The sequence below is a fragment of the Zea mays genome, chromosome 7 (assembly GCF_902167145.1).
Source record: "Zea mays cultivar B73 chromosome 7, Zm-B73-REFERENCE-NAM-5.0, whole genome shotgun sequence".
Classification (NCBI taxonomy): domain Eukaryota; kingdom Viridiplantae; phylum Streptophyta; class Magnoliopsida; order Poales; family Poaceae; genus Zea; species Zea mays.
In genome coordinates, this window is record NC_050102.1 from 125,194,708 (window position 1) to 125,213,979 (window position 19,272).

Sequence of the window (19,272 nt, forward strand, 5' to 3'; positions counted from 1 at the left end):
AAGTCAGGCCACTTCATACCTGTCAAGACCAACTACAGCAGTGCAGTATTGGCAGAGTTGTATATGTCTCAGATCGTTTGTCTTCATGGTGTGCCAAAGAAGATAGTGTCAGACAGAGGAACGCAGTTCACCTCTCATTTCTGGCAGCAGTTGCATGAAGCCTTGGGCACACATCTAAATTTCAGTTCAGCGTATCATCCACAGACAGATGGTCAGACTGAAAGAACTGTTGGGGCGAAGGCAAAGACGCCACCCTTCGCTCGAGGCCTTCGCTGCAGTCGCCGGTCCGACGGAGACAAAACGGGCAGGGACACCCTTCGCTCGATACGGCATCAGACGAAGGCCTGCGACGTAGTCATCCCACCGTGCGGCCTCGTCCAGCTCGGAGGCCCACGTGTGTTCTGGCCCATTGTAACGGGCCCTGCGAGGCCGCTGCGTGTTACGGGCCTAATTTGTAAAGGCATTCCTGTAATTACAGTCTGTAACCCTGCTTTATGGGAATATTCTGGGGATAATCTAGGTAGCTGAGGGCACATGCGTCCTTAACACAAGGCGCTGGGCGCTCAGGTACCTATAAATACCCCCGCACAGTGCCCGTGAGAGGCCAGATTAACAGAGCTATTGCCATCTTGCGCGTAACCCTGTTGACGTCACCCTTGTTGGCCCCCCTTGCGTCCGAGAGCAAGTTCCAACATTTGGCGCCCACCGTTCGTGCTACGAGAAAACCACCCGCGATGGCACCCAAGAGAGCTAACCCGAAGGCTGACGAGGCTGCGAAGGCAGCACTGCTAGCCGCAAGAAAGGGCAAGGCCCTCGCCCTCACCCAATCCACCCACCAGGAGGCCACTGAAGACAACATTCCCCGCACCTGCGAAGACGACATTCCCCGCACCTGCGGCCCTGAAGGACAATCGCAGCTACCCCCAGGCTTCACCTCACTGGAGGGCGCGGACCTCACCGAGGATGGCGAAGTCCTCGGCGTCTCAGCGGAAGAACAGCTACAGCTGCGCGCCCTACGCCTCAAGAACCGCAATCTCCAGAGGCAGAAAGAGATACTAGAGGCCAAGCGCCAGCGCGTGTCATCACTAGCCAAAGTGCGGCAAATGATACGCGACGAAGAGCAGAAGGCCCAAGACCTCGAGCGGGAGATCGCGCTGATGCAGCGCGAAGGCCACCTTGGCCTGCAGCACGGGCCACCCCTCCAGCAGCGCGCACAACTGGAAGACACGCGCGAAGGCCACCTCGGCCTGCAGCATGGGCCACCCCTGCAAGACCGCGCACAACAGGAAGCCCCGCGTTTCCCCCAGCGCGACCATACCTTCCCGCACGCCGCGCCATTCCAAGGGGTCAACTACCTCGACGAGCGAAGTCCCCTGGCGCCACACCTGCAAGTGACGCCTTGGCCAGCTAACTTCCGGGCAGGGGCATATCCCAAGTACAACGGCAACACCGATCCAGCACAATATATAATGAGTTATCAGGTAGCCGTTGCATCTTCCGGAGGGGACGACGCCACAATGGCGAAGTCTTTCATCATCGCCCTGGAGGGCCCAGCTCTCACCTGGTTCACCAGGTTGCCTCCGCTGTCCATTGATTCCTGGAGAAGCCTCCGGGATAAGTTCCTACTCAACTTCCAAGGGTACCGCCCAGACACCGACGCCTTGGCCGAGCTCTCGCTTTGCAAGCAGCTGGAAAAGGAGACTCTGCGGGAGTATTACCGCAAATTTTTAACACTCAAGTCACAGCTGCCCTCAGTCGATGATCAGATCGCTATCCACTACGCTATCAGTGGCCTTCGCGCCGGCGTCCTCTACAGCCACTGTATCAGAGATCCGCCCAAGAACCTCCAGGAGCTATATCAGCTCTTCGAAAAATATGCAAAATCCGAAGAGCTCCACCAGCGCAAGGTTGAGTCGCAGCGGAAACCCAAAGATGCTCCATAGTCCAGTCGCACGTGGACGAGGACTCCACAGCCAGACTCCGGTCGAGACGGCCGCAATCAGCAGCAAGTGCACAACATCGCCAACCAGCACCCCGCTGCTGACCCCCCTCGTCGCCAGGAATATCCCCCCCAGGGCCGCGGAAATGGAACTCGTGGTAGGGGTCGAGGGCGTGCGCAGCCGCCGCGCCGATTCTACTGCCTCTTCCATGGCGAAGACTGCGCCCACCAAACCAAAGACTGCCCCGAAACGAAGGCCACCAGGGACAGAATGGCACAGGCGCAACCAGCCGACAACCCCAGAGTTGTCGCACACACTTACCAGCAACCCCCTCCACCATACATCCACGCCCCCGGCTTGCATCCACCGCACCACGCTTACCAACACCATCAGGAAGTACAAATCGTACCTCCCCCACCCCCACCACCACACCAGCAACATCAAAACATCCCCCACGCCCCAAAGCAGGAAAACTTCGCCGATCAACCATATCGCGGAGTCATTCACATGATAATTGGGAGGTCCAGCACTGACTTCGACACCAAGCGGCAGAAGCGGGACCACCACCGCAGCATCAACCATGTCGCCGTCACTGGCCCAGTCGTGCAGACAAAGTGGTCCCACATACCGCTAACCTTCGACGCACGAGACGTCGACCAGCGCAGCGCCCCCCACATCGACGCTATGGTTATCAATTGCAGCGTGGCAGGCTGGGACCTACACAAAGTCCTAGTCGACAATGGCATTCAGGCGGACATCATCTTCCTCCACGCCTTCGACCGCATGGGTATAAGCCACAGCCTGCTCAAGCCTTCTGACAACCCGTTGTATGGCTTCGGCGGCAAGGGCACCTTTCCCGTCGGCAAAATAGAGTTGCCCCTCTCCTTCGGTGTAGCACCCAATGCCCGAAGTGAGCAAGTGACTTTCGATATCGTGGATATGGTATATCCATACAACGCCATCATGGGTCGGGGCTCCATCAATAAGTTCAAAGCCGCCATTCACGGACTGTACCTATGTATGAAGATACCAGGTCCGTTAGGCGTCATTACGGTCTACGGCAACCAACAGACGGCGCGCAACATAGAGCGAGACTTCGTGCCCAGTCAGAGAAACGTGCATTGCCTCACGGCCTAGCGCGAAGTCCCCGCGCCCGCCAGCCCAACCGATAAACAGCACGACAAGGCACAGCTGCAGAGCCAAGACGGGACCAAGACTGTCCCCCTCGATCAGGCCACGCCCAAGCAGACAGTCACTATCAGCGAAGACCTCACCTCGCATGAAGAAGAGAAACTCCTCTGCTGCCTGTCCAAGAATAAAGATGTCTTCGCCTGGTCCACCCTCGACCTGGTCGGAGTCAGCCGATCCATAATTGAGCACAGCTTGGGAATTGACCCTTCGGTGCGACCAAAAAAGCAGAGGCTTCGCAAAATGTCCGATGAAAAGACAGAGGCCGCCAAGGCGGAGGTGCACCGTCTCCTGGAAGCAAAATTCATCGAGCCAGTGGCTTACCCCACGTGGCTCTCCAATGTTGTAATGGTGCAGAAAAAAAACGGGAAGTGGCGAATGTGCATAGACTTCACCAGTCTCAACAAGGCCTGCCCAAAGGACAATTTCCCGTTGTCGCGAATCGACAAAATAGTCGATAGCGCGGCCGGATGCGAGGTCATGTCACTCCTCGACTGCTACTCCGGTTACCACCAGATATACATGAAGGAGGAAGACAAGGCTAGCACCAGCTTCATAACACCCTTCGGCACATATTGCTTCATCAGAATGCCGGAGGGACTCAAGAACGCCGGGTCCACCTTCTCCAGACTCACCAAAACAGTGCTCGAAGGGCAAGTTGGCAGAAATATATTTACATATGTCGACGACATCGTCGTCGCCAGGAAGAGCAAGGAGGACCATCTCGCCGACCTCGCCGAGACATTCGCGAACATGCGAGACGCACGACTCCGCCTAAACCCGGAAAAGTGCGTCTTCGGCGTTCGCCAAGGCAAAATATTGGGCTACCTGGTATCACACCGCGGCATCGAGGCCAACCCAACCAAGATCCAGGCCATCGTAAACATGACGCCTCCGCAGTCCGCCAGGGACGTCCAGCGCCTGACAGGCAGGTTGGCCGCTCTCAACAGATTCATCTCCAGGTCCGCTGAGCGAAGTCTTCCCTTCCTCAAAACACTCCGCGGTGCAAAAGACTTCGCCTGGGGACCGGAGCAAGCAGCGACCTTCGCCTCACTAAAACAGTACCTATCGGAGTTGGCCGTCCTCACAAGCCCCGACTCCTCGCTCCCCCTATTGCTCTACGTCGCGGCTTCGCCGCATGCGGTCAGCGCGGCACTAGTGCAGGAGCAGACAGTTGAGGGCGTGGTCAGGCAGTGCCCTGTTTACCGTGTCTCCGAAGTACTGACACCGTCCAAGTGCAACATGACAGAGCTGGAGAAGATTGCCTACGCAGTCGTTATGTCTTCGCGCAAACTGCGCCACTACTTCGAAACATTCAAGGTCTGAGTCACCTCAGACAGGGGACTCGGCGAATTGTTCAAAAACCCGGAGGCATCGGTGAGGATTGCCAAGTGGGCAGCCGAACTATCCGGCTACCACATCAGCTTCGAGCCCAGGACAGCCATCAAGTCACAAGTCCTGGCAGACTTCGTCATCGACTGGACTGGGCCAATAACACAGCCAGACCCGTTCGCAGAAAAGGTTTGGACAATCCATTGCGACGGCGCATGGTGCCATGCGGGGCAGGCGCCGCTGCAGTCATCACCTCACCAGCCGGGGTCAAGCACAGATATGCAGCACGACTCAGCTTCGCTCTGGAATCCGACAGATGCACTAATAATATAGCAGAATATGAAGCAGTCATCCTCGGCCTCCGCAAGCTAAGGGCCCTCGGAGTCACCACCTGCATCATCAAAACAGACTCCAAGGTAGTTGCCGGCCAAGTCGAGAAAGACTATGCAGCAAAGGACCCCGCACTTATGCAATACCTCGCGGCCATCCGAAGCCTCGAGAGACAATTCAAGGGATTCACCTTGCAGCATGTGGATCGGGCCAAGAATGAAGAGGCCGACGCATTGGCCAAGGCCGCCGCCAGGGGCGAGTCCTTGCCCTTCGACGTATTATTTCATGTCATCGGCACGCCAGCCGTCCGGAGCCCCGAAGGGCTCCAAATAACTAATGACAGCGAGGGCCACCGCATAGTCAACCTTATCATGACCGAAGACTGGCGGACACCAATAACCCTGTTCCTACAGGGGTACTATCATCCAACTGACATCAGTGAGGCCAAACGCCTCGGACATCGAAGCCGAGACTTCGCACTGATCGAAGGCCAACTCTACAAGAAAGGGGTCAGTCAGCCAATGCTTAAGTGCGTCACCGAAACCGAGGGCATCTAGATCCTACGCGAAGTCCACAGCGGCACGTGCGGCTCGCACGCAGGGCCAAGGGCCCTAGCCGCTAAGGTGATCCGCCAAGGCTTTTACTGGCCCGCAATGATCTGCGCCGCAAATCGGGTCACAAGGTCCTGCGAAGCCTGCCAGAAGTTTTCTCCTCAGTCAAGCAACCCCTCGCAGTATACAAAGCTGATTGCCCACACATGGCCTCTCCAGCGCTGGGGCCTGGACATTGTCGGGCCCCTGCCCACCGCTCAGGGGAACCTTAAATTCGCCTTCGTCGTTGTCGAGTACTTCACCAAATGGATCGAGGCAAGGGCTGTTTCCACAATAACATCAAAAACTGCCCAGAAATTCTTTTGGCAAAACATTGTTTGCCGCTTCGGAGTACCGTCCGAACTAACAGTTGACAACGACAAGCAGTTTGACAGCCAAGACTTCAAGGATTTTTGCTTCTCCATTGTCACCAAGCTTGCCTTCGCCTCAGTCTATCATCCGCAGTCCAACGGGGTTGTGGAACGCGCCAATGGGAAAATCTTCACAGCTGTCAAAAAGATGCTCCTCGATGAAAAAAGGGCAGATGGACCGATTTGTTACCCGAGGCAGTCTGGGCACTAAACACGACTGAATGCAGGGCGACTGGGTTTACTCCTTTCTGCCTCCTATACGGATCGGAGGCCATGACCCCACAAGAAATAAAGCATGGGTCCCCGCGAACAGTTCCGTCAGCCGTCCCCGACGTGGACGAGCCAACTTCAAAGGATCTCATCGACGGAGACCGAGTCTTCGCCCTACAGGCCCTAAACAAATACCAAGCCTAGACCAAAGCATGGCGCGACCACACAGTCATCCCGAGGGAATTCAGCGAAGGGGACCTCGTACTCGTCCGAACAGCTCGGACAGAGTCCAAGGGCAAGCTGGAGCCCAAGTGGGAGGGCCCCTTTATAGTCAAGACGAAAGCTTCCCCCAGCGCTTACAGGCTTACAACGCCAAGCGGCGAAGACCTGGAGCACTCCTGGAACATCGACAACCTCCGCAAAGTTTTTGTTTGACTCACCAGGGCTGATTCGCCCTTGTAATCCGCAAAAACAATCTTATATCGGCCCGCACTCTTTTCCTCCTAGGGGGTGAGGTTTTTAACGAGGCGGAGCCATGTAATATATGTGTGCAAAATCCCCCGCAAAAACATGCGTCGAAAAAAGACCGCAACGACGGCCTTCGACATTCGACCACTACGAGGTCACCGCGAGGCTCAGCGCTAGCCACCCTCGCGTGCGACAAATCCGCGCAGAAGTCACCAAAGGGTGCAGCCGGACTAGCACAACAAGTGCGAAAAATCAAAGTCTTCTGCGAAGACTATCCGCGCAGAAGTCGCCTAAGGGTGCAGTCGGACTAGCACAACAAGTGCGAAAAATCGAAGTCTTCCGCGAAGACTATCCGCGCAGAAGTCGCCTAAGGGTGCAGCCGGACTAGCACAACAAGTGCGAAAAATCGAAGTCTTCCGCAAAGACTATCCACGCAGAAGTCGCCTAAGGGTGCAGCCGGACTAGCACAACAAGTGCGTAAAAACCGAAGTCTACCGCAAAGACTATCCGCGCAGAAGTCGCCTAAGGGTGCAGCCGGACTAGCGCAACAAGTGCGAAAAGAAACCGAAGTCTACCGCGAAGACTATCCGCGCAGAAGTCGCCTAAGGGTGCAGCCGGACTAGCACAACAAAAGCACAAACGACAACACCAAACTGTCCGCGCCAAGACCCACTATATGCGCACTAGCACAGCATAACAAAACACATCAGAGGAATAAAGCCTTCGCAAGCATAGCCAAGTGTGCGGGGGCACACAACCTCATCATACAAGCCTTTACACATATACAAGCGAGGGCACCACACTCTACATCAGCTCAACCTTAGGAATAATTCCCATCTCCCTATAATTAAATAACATTATCCTAAGCTCCTCACCCGCAAAAAGACTTCGCAATTCCCCTTCACCTGTACTCACGGCGGCTGGCAAAGACAATAGTTCCTGCCGGCCAGCCCTGCTCACACGAAGCCGACCTCCCTCCGTTTCACTCACTCTGCGTTTCGCAACCGCCCTTCGTCGCCGGCGCCCAGTACTAGGACCAGGCACATCTTCTGTGTCCGCAGCGTGCGGTGAAGCCTCCGCCGCAGCCACATCCAAGACCGCAAAATAGTCCAAATCCTCCTCCGACGACTCCTCAGTCCACTCAACCGAGCTCCCAGAGTTAGCAAAATCAGAAAACTCAGATGCAGAACCATCACATTTATTACCACCATCCACGGTCGAAGCCGCCAAAAATTTAGTAGTGGCGGTTGCGTGCGCAGGCCCAAAATCTTGAACCTGCGCAGCAACCAAAATTCAGCAACATATCCAAAATTCCCTAACTATCTACACCCACTACGCCACCTGCGAAGACCCTGTCGTTGCGGGAGCCTCCGCCGTTGCCTCCGCTGTTGCTTCCGCCGCCACCATCGCAGGATCTTCAGCACTCGGCGCAGTGGCTGTGGGGGCATCAGGCGCGCCTTCGGCGGTCTCTGGGGGCAGGTCTCCGCCGGCCGCAGCGGATGCGGGGGCATCCGGTGCGCCTTCCGCAGTCTCCGGGGGCGGCCCCGGACACGGCCTCCGCCGGGGTCGGCTCCGGGTCAGGCAGCGCGCTGTTCAACGCCCCGAAGTCGTCCACCCTCTCGCCACGCGCCGCCTAAGACACAACACACAAAATTCAGCAAACCCACACATAGCCCACATCCAGCAAACGCCAAACAAACGAAAACGTTACCTGAGCCCTCGCCGTCTCGGCCCGCTCCCTGACCACCTCACGACCGTACGGACCCCACATCCGGTCGTAGATGGCTCCGGCGGATTCCTTCACTATGGGGTCCTCAACCTTATAGATATCTTGCTCAAAATCTTCATCGGCTTGGTCGAAGACCTCGAAGTGCCGGCACCCTTCGCGGGAGAGCGCGTTCATCGCCCCCTCGCAGGTGACCAGGGAGGCATACGACATAAACCCCTCCACGACAGAGGGGAGTGCCTGCAACTCCTCCTGCACCCACTCCAGGCAGCGAAGTCCGGGCTCTCGGTCCGGCACTTCGAAGTCACCGGTCCGCGCGCCCAGCTCATGGTATGTATCCATAAGCTGTTTGCGCGTCCGCTCTGCCTCCGCGCGTGACACGGCCTCGGACCTCTCCACGCGGCTCTCCAGGGCGGTGAGCCGCTCCTGCAGCTGCTCGGCGCGCTCCCTGGCAATATTGCCCTCCGCCCGCGCCAATTTGGCCTCCGCCTGCGCAGCCTGCTCCTTGGCGAGGGCCTCGTTGGTCTCCCTCCTCTCCCCCGCCAGTTGGCGCCGGAGGTCAGCCTTCTCCCTCTCCAGTGCGGCCACCTTGTCCGCCAGCTTGCGGCACTTACTGTCGGTGGCTGATTTTTCACGGACGGCGTCAGCATGTTGCGTCCGAAGTCTCTCGACTTCGGCAGACACAACTGCCGTGAGCGCCCCCGACGCTGTGCGGTCGACGAAGTCAGCCGCCTGCAAAACACACGTAAGACCGCGGCCCCAGCAAAGCCGACAAAAAAAAACACACCGAAGTCTAGCTCAACGGACCTGACTTAGTGCCTCCTTCACCTCCTTCAGCCGGCGGGACACAGCGCCCGCCTCATCCCTGACAGCCGCGAGGGCCAACACCTCGCCTCCGGCGCTAAGAGCCCCGCCCTTCGCCTTCGGCGCTGCGGCAGCCGTCGTGGTCGCCGCGGTAGGCGCAACTATAGCAAGTTGGCCTTCATCCGACCCTGCGACGTATCAACGAATAAATAAATAAATAAATAAATAAATAAAAACGAGCCAACGACTTACCACCAAAATAGTCGTCCACACTAATATCGGTGGCGAAGTCGGCGACACGCTTGCCGGACGACGGCAACGCTCGGGCCGCCTTCGCGACCTCCGGCACTCTGCTGGACGGTGGCACAGCTTTCGTCGATTTGGAGCCTCCGGCGCCTGCCGTTGCCTCCGGCGCCTTGCTAGATGCAGGGACGCCCGACTTTGCCGCCAGCGGCGGCTTGCCTCCGCCGGGGGCCGCAGCCTTCGCAGCCCCTCCGCTGCCTCTTCGGCCTGGCTTCAACGAGCCTGACAGCCGCCTGGCGCTTTTGTGCAGCTCCCTGGCGATCCTTGTCCATCACTGCCGACACAACAGCAGCAATATTCCGCCCGTAAGGAAAAACTCTCCATTCACGAACCATGCGAGATGTAAAAAAGTCCTCGCCAGCAGCGCGGGGATAGGAACATTCCTAGGCCAACAACCCCCGGTAACCCTCAGCATCCGAGCCGAAGACTCCCGGAGCTCGGGCGAAGACATCCTTCCCCCCGGGGCCGCGCATGTCCTGATCAACTCTCTAGCAAAACCATCGGAAACCCCAAGTCCTCCCATGGCAGTACCTAGTTTCCTCTTCTTAGAGGATGGCGCGGCCGCCGACGCAGGGTCGTCTCTAGTCTCCACCACCGGCTTCTTCCCACGGCGGTCCACATCGTCTTGACCGGGATAGCCATCATACGACAGTTGATTCAATTCAAAAACCCTGTTCAGACGGTCATTCGACCCGCGGATTTCCCAGCTGCGCTGGCCCTCTGTCCTCGGCACGTAACGACCAACGAGCCGCACCGCCCCATCCTCCGCCTCGCGCACAAAGGCGGCCGGATCGCGGCTTTGCAGATTCAGCGCGAAGGCCGGACTTCGCACCACCCTCCCACCGTGGAAAGGCATCTGGCGAGGGCACACTTCGCCCAACGCCCAGCCATGCGCCAAGGGCCATACCCCGTACGCCACAAATTCTTCAACCAAATCGCGCCCACTGCTCAGGCCGGCGGCGCACCGAAGGGCCCCTTCGTCCGCATCCTCCTCCGCCACCTCAAAGGGCTGGTACGCTGAGTAAAAATGAGAACACATCTCGGATACAGGGAGTCCCTCATGGTCTTCGACGGTACCCTCAGCAACGTAAAACCAAAACTCATTCCAGTTGCCCCACTTGTTGCGGGCGCAAGGAACCAACTCGACTACCTGCATCGTGGTCTTGCCGGTCTTCGGCGTAAACGTGCAGGACCCAAACTGAGCAACTTCATCTCCAATCATCCTCTTCTGCCAGTGCAAGCAATAATACTTCGCAAAGACTTCGACCGATGGCTGTCCGCCGTACGAAGTCGTCGCCAAGACATACTTTGACAGAGCCACCACGGCGTTCGGTGTCAGCTGATGTATCTGAACGTTAAACCTGCGCAGGACTTCGCCAACAAATCGGTGCGCAGGCAGGCGGAGACCGGCGGCGAAGAACGCCTCGAACACAACCAACTCGCCCTCCGGCTCGGGGACTTCCTCCGTCCCCGGGACACGAGCAACTCCGCCACCGAAGTAACCCAACCGCTGCATATCTTGCACGCGGACCGACGACATCCGCGACACGCCAAAATCCACAGAATCGCCGGCGCGCAACTCCTCTGCCATCAAACTACTCAGTGTCTCCTCAGACGAGGCGCTGGCCGGCGGCGAGGCGTCGGCCGGCGGCGTAGCGGCAGCGGAAGAAGAGGAGGTCGGCATCGCTACGTACCGTCGGCGGCGGCGGGCGGTCTGCTTCACTCGAGCCAGATCACCGGCGAACAAGAGCACGGCGGGCAGACGAGCAACAAGACGATGAAAAAAGGCGGCTAGGGTTTTCACGGAGCGCGGAAAGTGAAGTTAAAAAAACACCGACCCCCGCCCCCTTTTATAGACAGGGCGCGGCCCTTCGGGAAACCCGCAATCCAACAGGGCGCGGCGCTTCGGGAAACCCGCAATCCAACAGTACGTTGTCAATCAACGGTCACGTCAAAAACCCCCGCGGAACCACTTCGAGCGAGGGCAGCGTCTCCACCATCTAGCGACGTCTTCGGCACCAGGTGACTTTGTCGAACTGGTCCCTCGGAGGGCAAATGTTGGGGCGAAGGCAAAGACGCCACCCTTCGCTCGAGGCCTTCGCTGCAGTCGCCGGTCCGACGGAGACAAAACGGGCAGGGACACCCTTCGCTCGATACAGCATCAGACGAAGGCCTGCGACGTAGTCATCCCACCGTGCGGCCTCGTCCAGCTCGGAGGCCCACGTGTGTTCCGGCCCATTGTAACGGGCCCTGCGAGGCCGCTGCGTGTTACAGGCCTAATTTGTAAAGGCATTCCTGTAATTACAGTCTGTAACTCTGCTTTATGGGAATATTCTGGGGATAATCTAGGTAGCTGAGGGCACATGCGTCCTTAACACAAGGCGCTGGGCGCTCAGGTACCTATAAATACCCCCGCACAGTGCCCGTGAGAGGCCAGATTAACAGAGCTATTGCCATCTTGCGCGTAACCCTGTTGACGTCACCCTTGTTGGGCCCCCTTGCGACCGAGAGCAAGTTCCAACAAGAACCAACCAAATCCTTGAAGATATGTTGAGAGCCTGTGCGTTGCAAGATCAGTCCGGATGGGACAAGAGATTGCCTTATGCAGAGTTTTCCTATAACAACAGTTACCAGGCCAGTTTGAAGATGTCACCATTTCAGGCGCTCTATGGAAGGAGTTGTAGAACTCCGTTGCAATGGGATCAGCCTGGAGAAAAGCAAGTGTTCAGGCCAGACATTCTGCTTGAAGCCAAAGAGAACATCAAGATGGTCCGAGAGAATCTGAAGATAGCGCACTCAAGACAGCGAAGTTATGCAGACACGAGAAGAAGAGAGCTGAGTTTCGAAGTCGGAGACTTTGTCTATTTGAAAGTGTCACCGATCAGAGGAGTCAGGAGATTCGGAGTCAAAGGCAAGCTAGCACCCCGCTATATTGGTCCGTACCAGATTCTCGCAAGGCGTGGAGAAGTGGCCTATCAGCTCAGTCTGCCAGAAAATTTGTCTGCTGTGCATGATGTCTTTCATGTGTCTCAGTTGAAGAAGTGTCTGCGAGTGCCAGAAGTGCAGTTGCCAGTGGAAGGTCTTGAAGTCCAGGAGGACTTGACCTACACAGAGAAACTAGCTCAAATCCTTGAGATTGCAGACAGAGTCACCCGAAGGAAGACCATCAGAATGTGCAAGGTCAGATGGAATCACCACTCTGAGGAAGAAGCAACCTGGGAGCATGAAGATGATCTGATGGCTAAATACCCTGAGCTCTTTGCTAGCCAACCCTGAATCTCGAGGGCGATGCTCTATTAAGGGGGATAGGTTTGTAACGCCCAGAATTTGGGGGTAGAATTTTTCCCTTCTTTTCCCCCACCAAATTCGGGCGTTACCCTTTCCTTTTCCCTTTTCTCCTCGCTAAACCTTGATCTTTTCCAAAGTATAGCGGGATTCGGCCTGAGATCCCATGTAAAGCAAAGCCCTAAAATACTCTATTTTATTTGATGCACCATGCCGAACCATGCATCCTTTTTGATTGTTTGAAAATGTAAATGCATTCATCTAGGAAAAATAGATTTTAGAAAAAAAGGAAAATCCTTTCCTCTCTCCCCTCCCCCCTCCTTCCCCATTTTTGGCCCAGCCGCCCCCTCCCCCTCGCGCCCGGCCCAGCCGCGCCCCCTCCCCTTTCCCTCCCCCACGCCGTGGGCCGCCCCGGCCGGCCCAGCCGCCACCCCGCGCGTGCCCCGCTTTGGACCCAGGCGGCCCAGCAGCGCCCCCTCCCCCCAAAATTCCTCTCCCATCCCCGCGGGCCCCGCCCGTCATTCTCTCCACCCTGCCCTAACCGCCGCCGCCCTCTCCCCTGCACGTCGTCGCCGCCGCCGCCGATCTCGCCGCGGTGAAGCCCCCCTCCCCTCTTCTCCCTCCGCTCCCTCCCCCTTCCCCGCCCGCCGGCGTCCTCCCGCGGCGCATCCGCGCCCGCGCCCGCGCCCGCCCGGCCGCCCTGGCGTGCCGCCCCGGCGCGCCCCGCGCCCGCCCCGACGAGCCCCGCCCCTCCCCGGCCTCGGCCTCGGCCCCGCCCGGCGAGCTGTGCCCTCCTCCCCGCGCGCGCTCGGCCCCGGCAAGCCGCCCCCCGCGCCGCCTCCGCGCCCGCCCCGGCGAGCCGCCCCCGCGCCGCCCCCGCGCCCGCCCCGGCGAGCCGCACCCGCCCCGACCTCGCGCCGCCCCCGCACTACACGACGGTTGATCTTTAGCGACCCTTATTAGGGACCAACGATTGGTCGCTAAAAGTTATGGACCGACGGTTGGTCGCTAAATGCGTTTATAGCGACGGTCTGTGGGTCGCTAAAAGTCTAGAAATTTAACGAGTTATGGTCGGTCGCTATAGAGGTAAGTGTGTGACTGATGGTGGGTCGCTATAGGGGTACGTGATTTTTGTGTTTCTTATTTACTCACCAAAGCCCATCTAAAGGCCTATTAAACTAACGAAACTCTATTCCACGCACCAAACCACAAGCGCAACCGTCGTCACTGAAACTCTCCCTCCCACGCCATCCCTGTCTCCTCCCGACATCGCCGTCATCGCCCCCATTCCCGCAGTCGCCCGTCCTCCGCCCGCTCCACCAGGGCGCCTCGCCCTGGGGGACGGTCTCCGACCACTGGCCTCCCTTCACCGCTGACCACGTGCTCAGTGACGCCTAGGTCATCGGCGCCGAAGTTTGGAGGCCCTGTACGTGTTTCACGTGCGGGTTCTTCAAGAACGCCTCTATGTGTCACTTCCTCCATGGCCTGACTACATCGGTGTGGATCCAGCGGCCCTAGCTCGTGAGGCAACAACGGCGTCCTAGATCGCCCTCCCTTTGATTCGTTGCCGGTTGTAGTGTCCGGGCAGATTTGAGCTGTGGCAGCAAGCAAGGATTGACGAAGCGTGCGTTCCCATCGCACCACCATGGGCTACGCAGAGATCATCATCCGCCCCTCTGGGAGCGGCAAGGTACCGGCCCCCTGCCCTTACAACTCCTAGAGCTCTACCCCTCACGCTTACCTTAGGTAGACGGGATGCTTTGCTCGCCTACTGGAGGACATGCTCTGATGGTGTTCTCTCTGCTACCATTTTTAGTTCTTGCTTGTTTCAATCAGGCATATTAGGTTTTGTACTAATCTGCTAGGGTTTTGCTTCACCTACGAGGCAATTTCCTTCTTCTCTGTTTTGGTTGGGGTTGGGTGGGGTTAAGTTTGGTTAAACAATTCCCCTTTTGGATTAGAGGGGACATAGGATAAGTAGCAGCTTCTATAACTGTTGTTATGCAAACAAAATTAATCCTATACCAGCAGTAATACACTAATACTACTATACTCTGCTTTGTACTTCTATAATACATAAGAATACAGATAATTAAGTATAAACATAATCCGCCTAATTTTCTCATGGCAGCTTGAATCAACATGAATTGAGGGGTGTGGGGCAATCATAATATGATGGGAAGTAAACTCAGGGAAACATGTACGCAGCACATTAGCAAAGCTAGAATGCAACAAATGATGAAGTTTAGAGCTTCAGTGTTTTTTACACTAGTTTCTGAATCTGATTGTGGCAGAAACCATCTTTTATGGCAGATTTGCAACTTCAATAATTTGTCATGGATGTTAATATTATTGAGACTTGATTTCCCCATCGACACAGCTTGAACTAGCCTATTAGACAATATCATATAAGATGCAGGTATGCAGTGGCTGTCATTAGGTTATCACCTCACAACATCAGCTAAAAAACTAAGATATATGCTAACTTAGTCTTATTTCGAGGATAAGCCTATAAGTACGCTAAGCTAAATAACATTCAACAAACTATATTAATAAGATAAAACAATAGAACTGAGCCAAATAAATGCCGACGAAAAACAAACCTTTCGGCATGTAGTTATTGGATCATCGGCATAAAATGGTGGATACCCAACTAGCATCTCATACATGATCGCGCCTAGAGACCACCTGGGAATAAAACAGAGAACAATGAATACCAATTGTCAAAATTGAAGACACATATAAGTGCCTCGACATTAACTTGATTATGTAAACATTATTCTAACAAAGTATACCAATCACATTCCATTTCACATCCCTTCTTCAGCAGAACCTCTGGAGCAATATAATCTGGTGTCCCAACAGTTGAGAATGCCTGCATAAACATAAATTCGAAGTAAGAAAAGCTAATAAGAAACATTGAGGTTGTACATTGTACACAAAGAGTATGAATTCTCTTCCTGGTAAGGATCGCTACGAGATATTATCCAAAATAAACATCATAAAGATTGATTCAGTCCCCAACAAGTAAATTGTGCATATGTATACCAGTTTTCTTCTGTTCATCTGCCAGTGCTGAAGCTGTTCGTGTTGACTTCTCCATCTTCTACCATTTGCTGTATTGGACAAAGAACTATCAATATCCATTGATTCCCTCATGTTGTCATCACCCATGGGTTCATCTTCACTCAACGTTGAGAGCTTTGAACAGTCAATTGGCTTGCACAGCCCAAAATCTGACAGCTTCATGTGACCATTTTTATCTAGAAGCAAATTATCAGGCTTAATATCTCTGCAATGATAACAAGCCAAATATACAAATTATCAGGCTTAATATCTCTGCAATGAAAAACAAACCTTTCAGCATGTTAGTTAGGATTGACCTTTTTGGTATAAATTTTAAGTTCCCTTTGGAAAACTCATTTCAATGATGTTGACTTGGATTTTTGAATCCCACATAATATTGTTCTCTGCAAGGGCTCTGGGCTTGTGGGAGGACTATATGCTCCAAGCCTGATGATTGGGGCTGCTGTTGGAGCTGTTTTTGGGGGTTCAGCTGCTTATTTAATAAATTCAGCTTTACCTGGTAATGCTGCTGTTGCACAGCCACAAGCTTATGCTCTGGTAAGTTGCTTTGCAACTCACTTTCCCTAATGTGATAAGTAATAATGTGCACTAGCTTTGACTTTCTGTAGGTTGGAATGGCTGCTACACTAGCTTCAGTCTGTTCAGTCCCATTGACTTCAGTACTGCTTCTCTTTGAGCTGACAAAGGATTACATGATTTTGCTTCCTCTCATGGTAAGTGTTAAATGTCAATGTAGTCTTACTATATTTTTTGTTTCACAACACATAAACATAAGTTATTTCTGTCGTGTAGTGAACAAGGGAGAATATTGTGAACTGAAGGTCATGTATCAGCGAAAAGCAGGCTTTCCTCTTGTAGCAATTGTGCACTGAAAAACTACAGTGCCCTTATGACACCACAACAGTAAGCAAGACTATAGGACATCTATGCGAAATGCAGCTAGCCAGCTACACTGATGTAGAGATCATTCAAGCAGTTTAACCTTTATACTGTATCATTTTAATTTAACCAGCTATTTCACTACTGCCTTTTATAGTGTTTAGGTTATAACCAATGACCTCTGTTAGATTTTATAATTTAAACTCATTGATTGAAAAACATTTAGTTGTGATGTCACTAAAAGGTGAAATAAATTTCTTATAGTGTGCATTATTATCCCTTTTTTCATTTCTAAGTAAAATTCTTAACAACTTCTGTATAATAATGATTGGATTTATGACTGTTGTTTGCACTAACATCTGGTCTAATTTCATTATTCTTGAACTTCTTTTGTGCCCATGCTTCATTACACATGTAAGTCGCTCGAATGCAACTGTCCGACCTAGCATCCAATCGACCTCAACCACTCTTCATCCCACGTGTGTGTGGAGCTGATGAACTTGTCGATGTGTACTGATTTTTTCTCATATGTTTCTAGCCATGCTTTAATTGATTCTTTGTCAAATTGTGCAACTTGTGCAAACCATATGATTACTTGGTATTATTGCTTTGATATGGACATCCAGAAAAATATTCAACTTCGAATATCTTTGGCTTTAGTGACTAGTGACTGATGTACTTTAGCGTATCCACTAAAAACCATGAAAGTCTAAGTATGTGTCATTTGGCATTAGGTTTTGTGATGTAACACTTGACTCAACATCCTCTAATATGTATATCTGTTTTGACATTATATTTTTGCACATGACTAACCTTTGGGCATCTCTGTTTTCATATTACCAATACACCAATGATGTTAGGCAAATTCCTCCAGCTCGAGTACTTGGAGATTACATAGTCTTCTCCATTGTTTCTCTAGACTTTGAGGTATTTGCCATCGTGTTATTCATCATGTAAGCTTAAAATATGACACAAAGAAACTCCTAATATTATGTTTTATTTTTAGACCATGCAGACAAATAGGGGAGCTATGCTAGATGAGATCCTGGATTATGTGAAGTTTCTAAGGCTTTAGCCTTTAGGTCAAGGTTCAGCTCATTGTGCTGACATATTTGGGTTATTAACCACCAATTGGGTTACTTGTTTGATCACTAATGGGTCCCTGATTTTGAAAATGTTAGGTTCTAAGCATGAGCAAGCTGGGTTATGATGGTGTTGTGGCACTGCTGGTTGCTGATATCACTTTCAGTTAAGTTACACATGTGATTTGTGACTACTAACTATTTCCCTATGGTAACTTCACTTTCACTGCCATGAGATATGAAAACATTCTGAGAAAATAGTGGGTTTAAAGAAGACTTCACAAGAAACACACGTCCTCCTTCACAAAAAACGCACTATAGGGAAAGGACAATGCATATTAAATAAGATCAAAATTCAGATGAAACGTTGAAGCTGTGCATTTTTATTGCTATAGCTTGTTTTGTGATAAATGCTAATGAATTGATCAATCCTTGTTTCCCAATGCAGATCGGTCCTGACCAGATTGAAGCTCTGTATCAGTATGCCAAATTTTAGTTTGAGTGTGGTAACTACTCAAGGGCTGCTGATTACCTTTACCAGTATGGTGCTTTGTGCACAAACAGTGAGCGAAATGTGAGTGCCCTCTGGGGAAAGCTGGCAGCAGAAATCCTAATGCAGAACTGGGACCTAGCTTTGGAGGAACTCAACCGCTTGAAGGAAATAATTGATTCAAAGGTTCTAACTTCAATGTTTTGTTCTGTGTTCTTTGTTCTTTGTGTACACTATATCACCAACCATGTTCCTTCCTGATCTTTGGGCAGAACTTCTCATCACCTCTGAATCAGCTCCAGAACAGGATATGGCTGATGCATTGGGCTCTGTTCATCTTCTTTAACCATATCAGGTGATATACGTGCATGTTTAGAACTACACTATTTTCCACTAGTAGGTTTCACATAATTCTTTTTTTGGAGAAATTTGAGCTTGATCCAAACTCGTTCTTTTGCAACTGTGTAATCCAGTTTGAGTCGCTACTATTTTTTGTCTTTAAGATTACGTATGCTCAGAATATACTAGTAAATTTACATTCACTTGTTTCCCTTGCAGGTACTTGAATGCTATACAGACAAATGCACACCATCTTATTAGGTATCTAGCTACTGCAGTTGTTGTCAACAAAAGGAGAAGGAATATGCTTACAGAGTTGATTAAGGTCATTCAACAGGAGCACCATAGCTACAAGGATCCCGTAACTGAATTTCTGGAATGCTTATATGTTAACTATGTAGTTGTGGGCTTTTGAACAATAACTGGAGTGATATGAAACATTAGTGATGTAGTTGTGGGCTTTTGAACTGCTTCAAGCTGGAGTGATGTCGTTGTGGTGCTTTTATGACTGATCATCTCTGGAGCTTTTGTGAATGATCTAGCTAGCTATCTGTAAATGATCTAGTTGTGAATGATATTATAATTGTGATGCTTTTGTGAATATATAATTGTGGTGCTTTTGTGTTTATGTGATGGATCTATGACTGGTATACTGATTAACTGTGTATGTCTTTATGATTTGTGTATAAAAATCTATGATTTGTGGTGCTTAATTAAATGTATATTATTATTAATAACAACTGTAAAAGGGTGACTTTCTGTTGGTTGCTAAATGTATAGTATGACGACTTACGGTTGGTTGCTAAATCTATAGTATAACAACCCACGGTTGGTCGCTAAATGTACAA

General features: G+C 52.5%; 2 protein-coding genes and 1 long non-coding RNA gene across 3 annotated transcripts; 2 read left to right on the plus strand and 1 right to left on the minus strand.

The window, feature by feature from the left end:
- Positions 1-15,096: 15,096 nt before the first annotated feature.
- Positions 15,097-15,843, minus strand: LOC103634139 (serine/threonine-protein kinase tricorner). The gene is made up of 3 exons (XM_020541654.1): positions 15,596-15,843; positions 15,343-15,422; positions 15,097-15,235 (listed from the first exon to the last, which is right to left on the minus strand). Exons 1-3 carry the CDS (start codon positions 15,794-15,796, stop codon positions 15,097-15,099), a joined length of 420 nt encoding a protein of 139 aa, XP_020397243.1. The 5' UTR covers positions 15,797-15,843.
- Positions 15,844-16,017: 174 nt separating this feature from the next.
- LOC103632800 (uncharacterized) lies at positions 16,018-17,709 on the plus strand. The gene is made up of 4 exons (XR_556155.2): positions 16,018-16,171; positions 16,243-16,347; positions 16,427-17,440; positions 17,695-17,709. It is a non-coding gene; the product is annotated as an uncharacterized lncRNA (long non-coding RNA).
- Positions 17,710-17,719: 10 nt separating this feature from the next.
- On the plus strand, positions 17,720-19,027 carry LOC103632799 (eukaryotic translation initiation factor 3 subunit E). Its single transcript, XM_020541655.2, has 4 exons — positions 17,720-17,725; positions 18,092-18,271; positions 18,358-18,440; positions 18,644-19,027. The coding sequence occupies exons 1-4, from the start codon at positions 17,720-17,722 to the stop codon at positions 18,837-18,839; spliced, it is 465 nt and encodes a 154-aa protein (XP_020397244.1). The 3' UTR covers positions 18,840-19,027.
- The last annotated feature ends 245 nt before the right edge of the window (positions 19,028-19,272 follow it).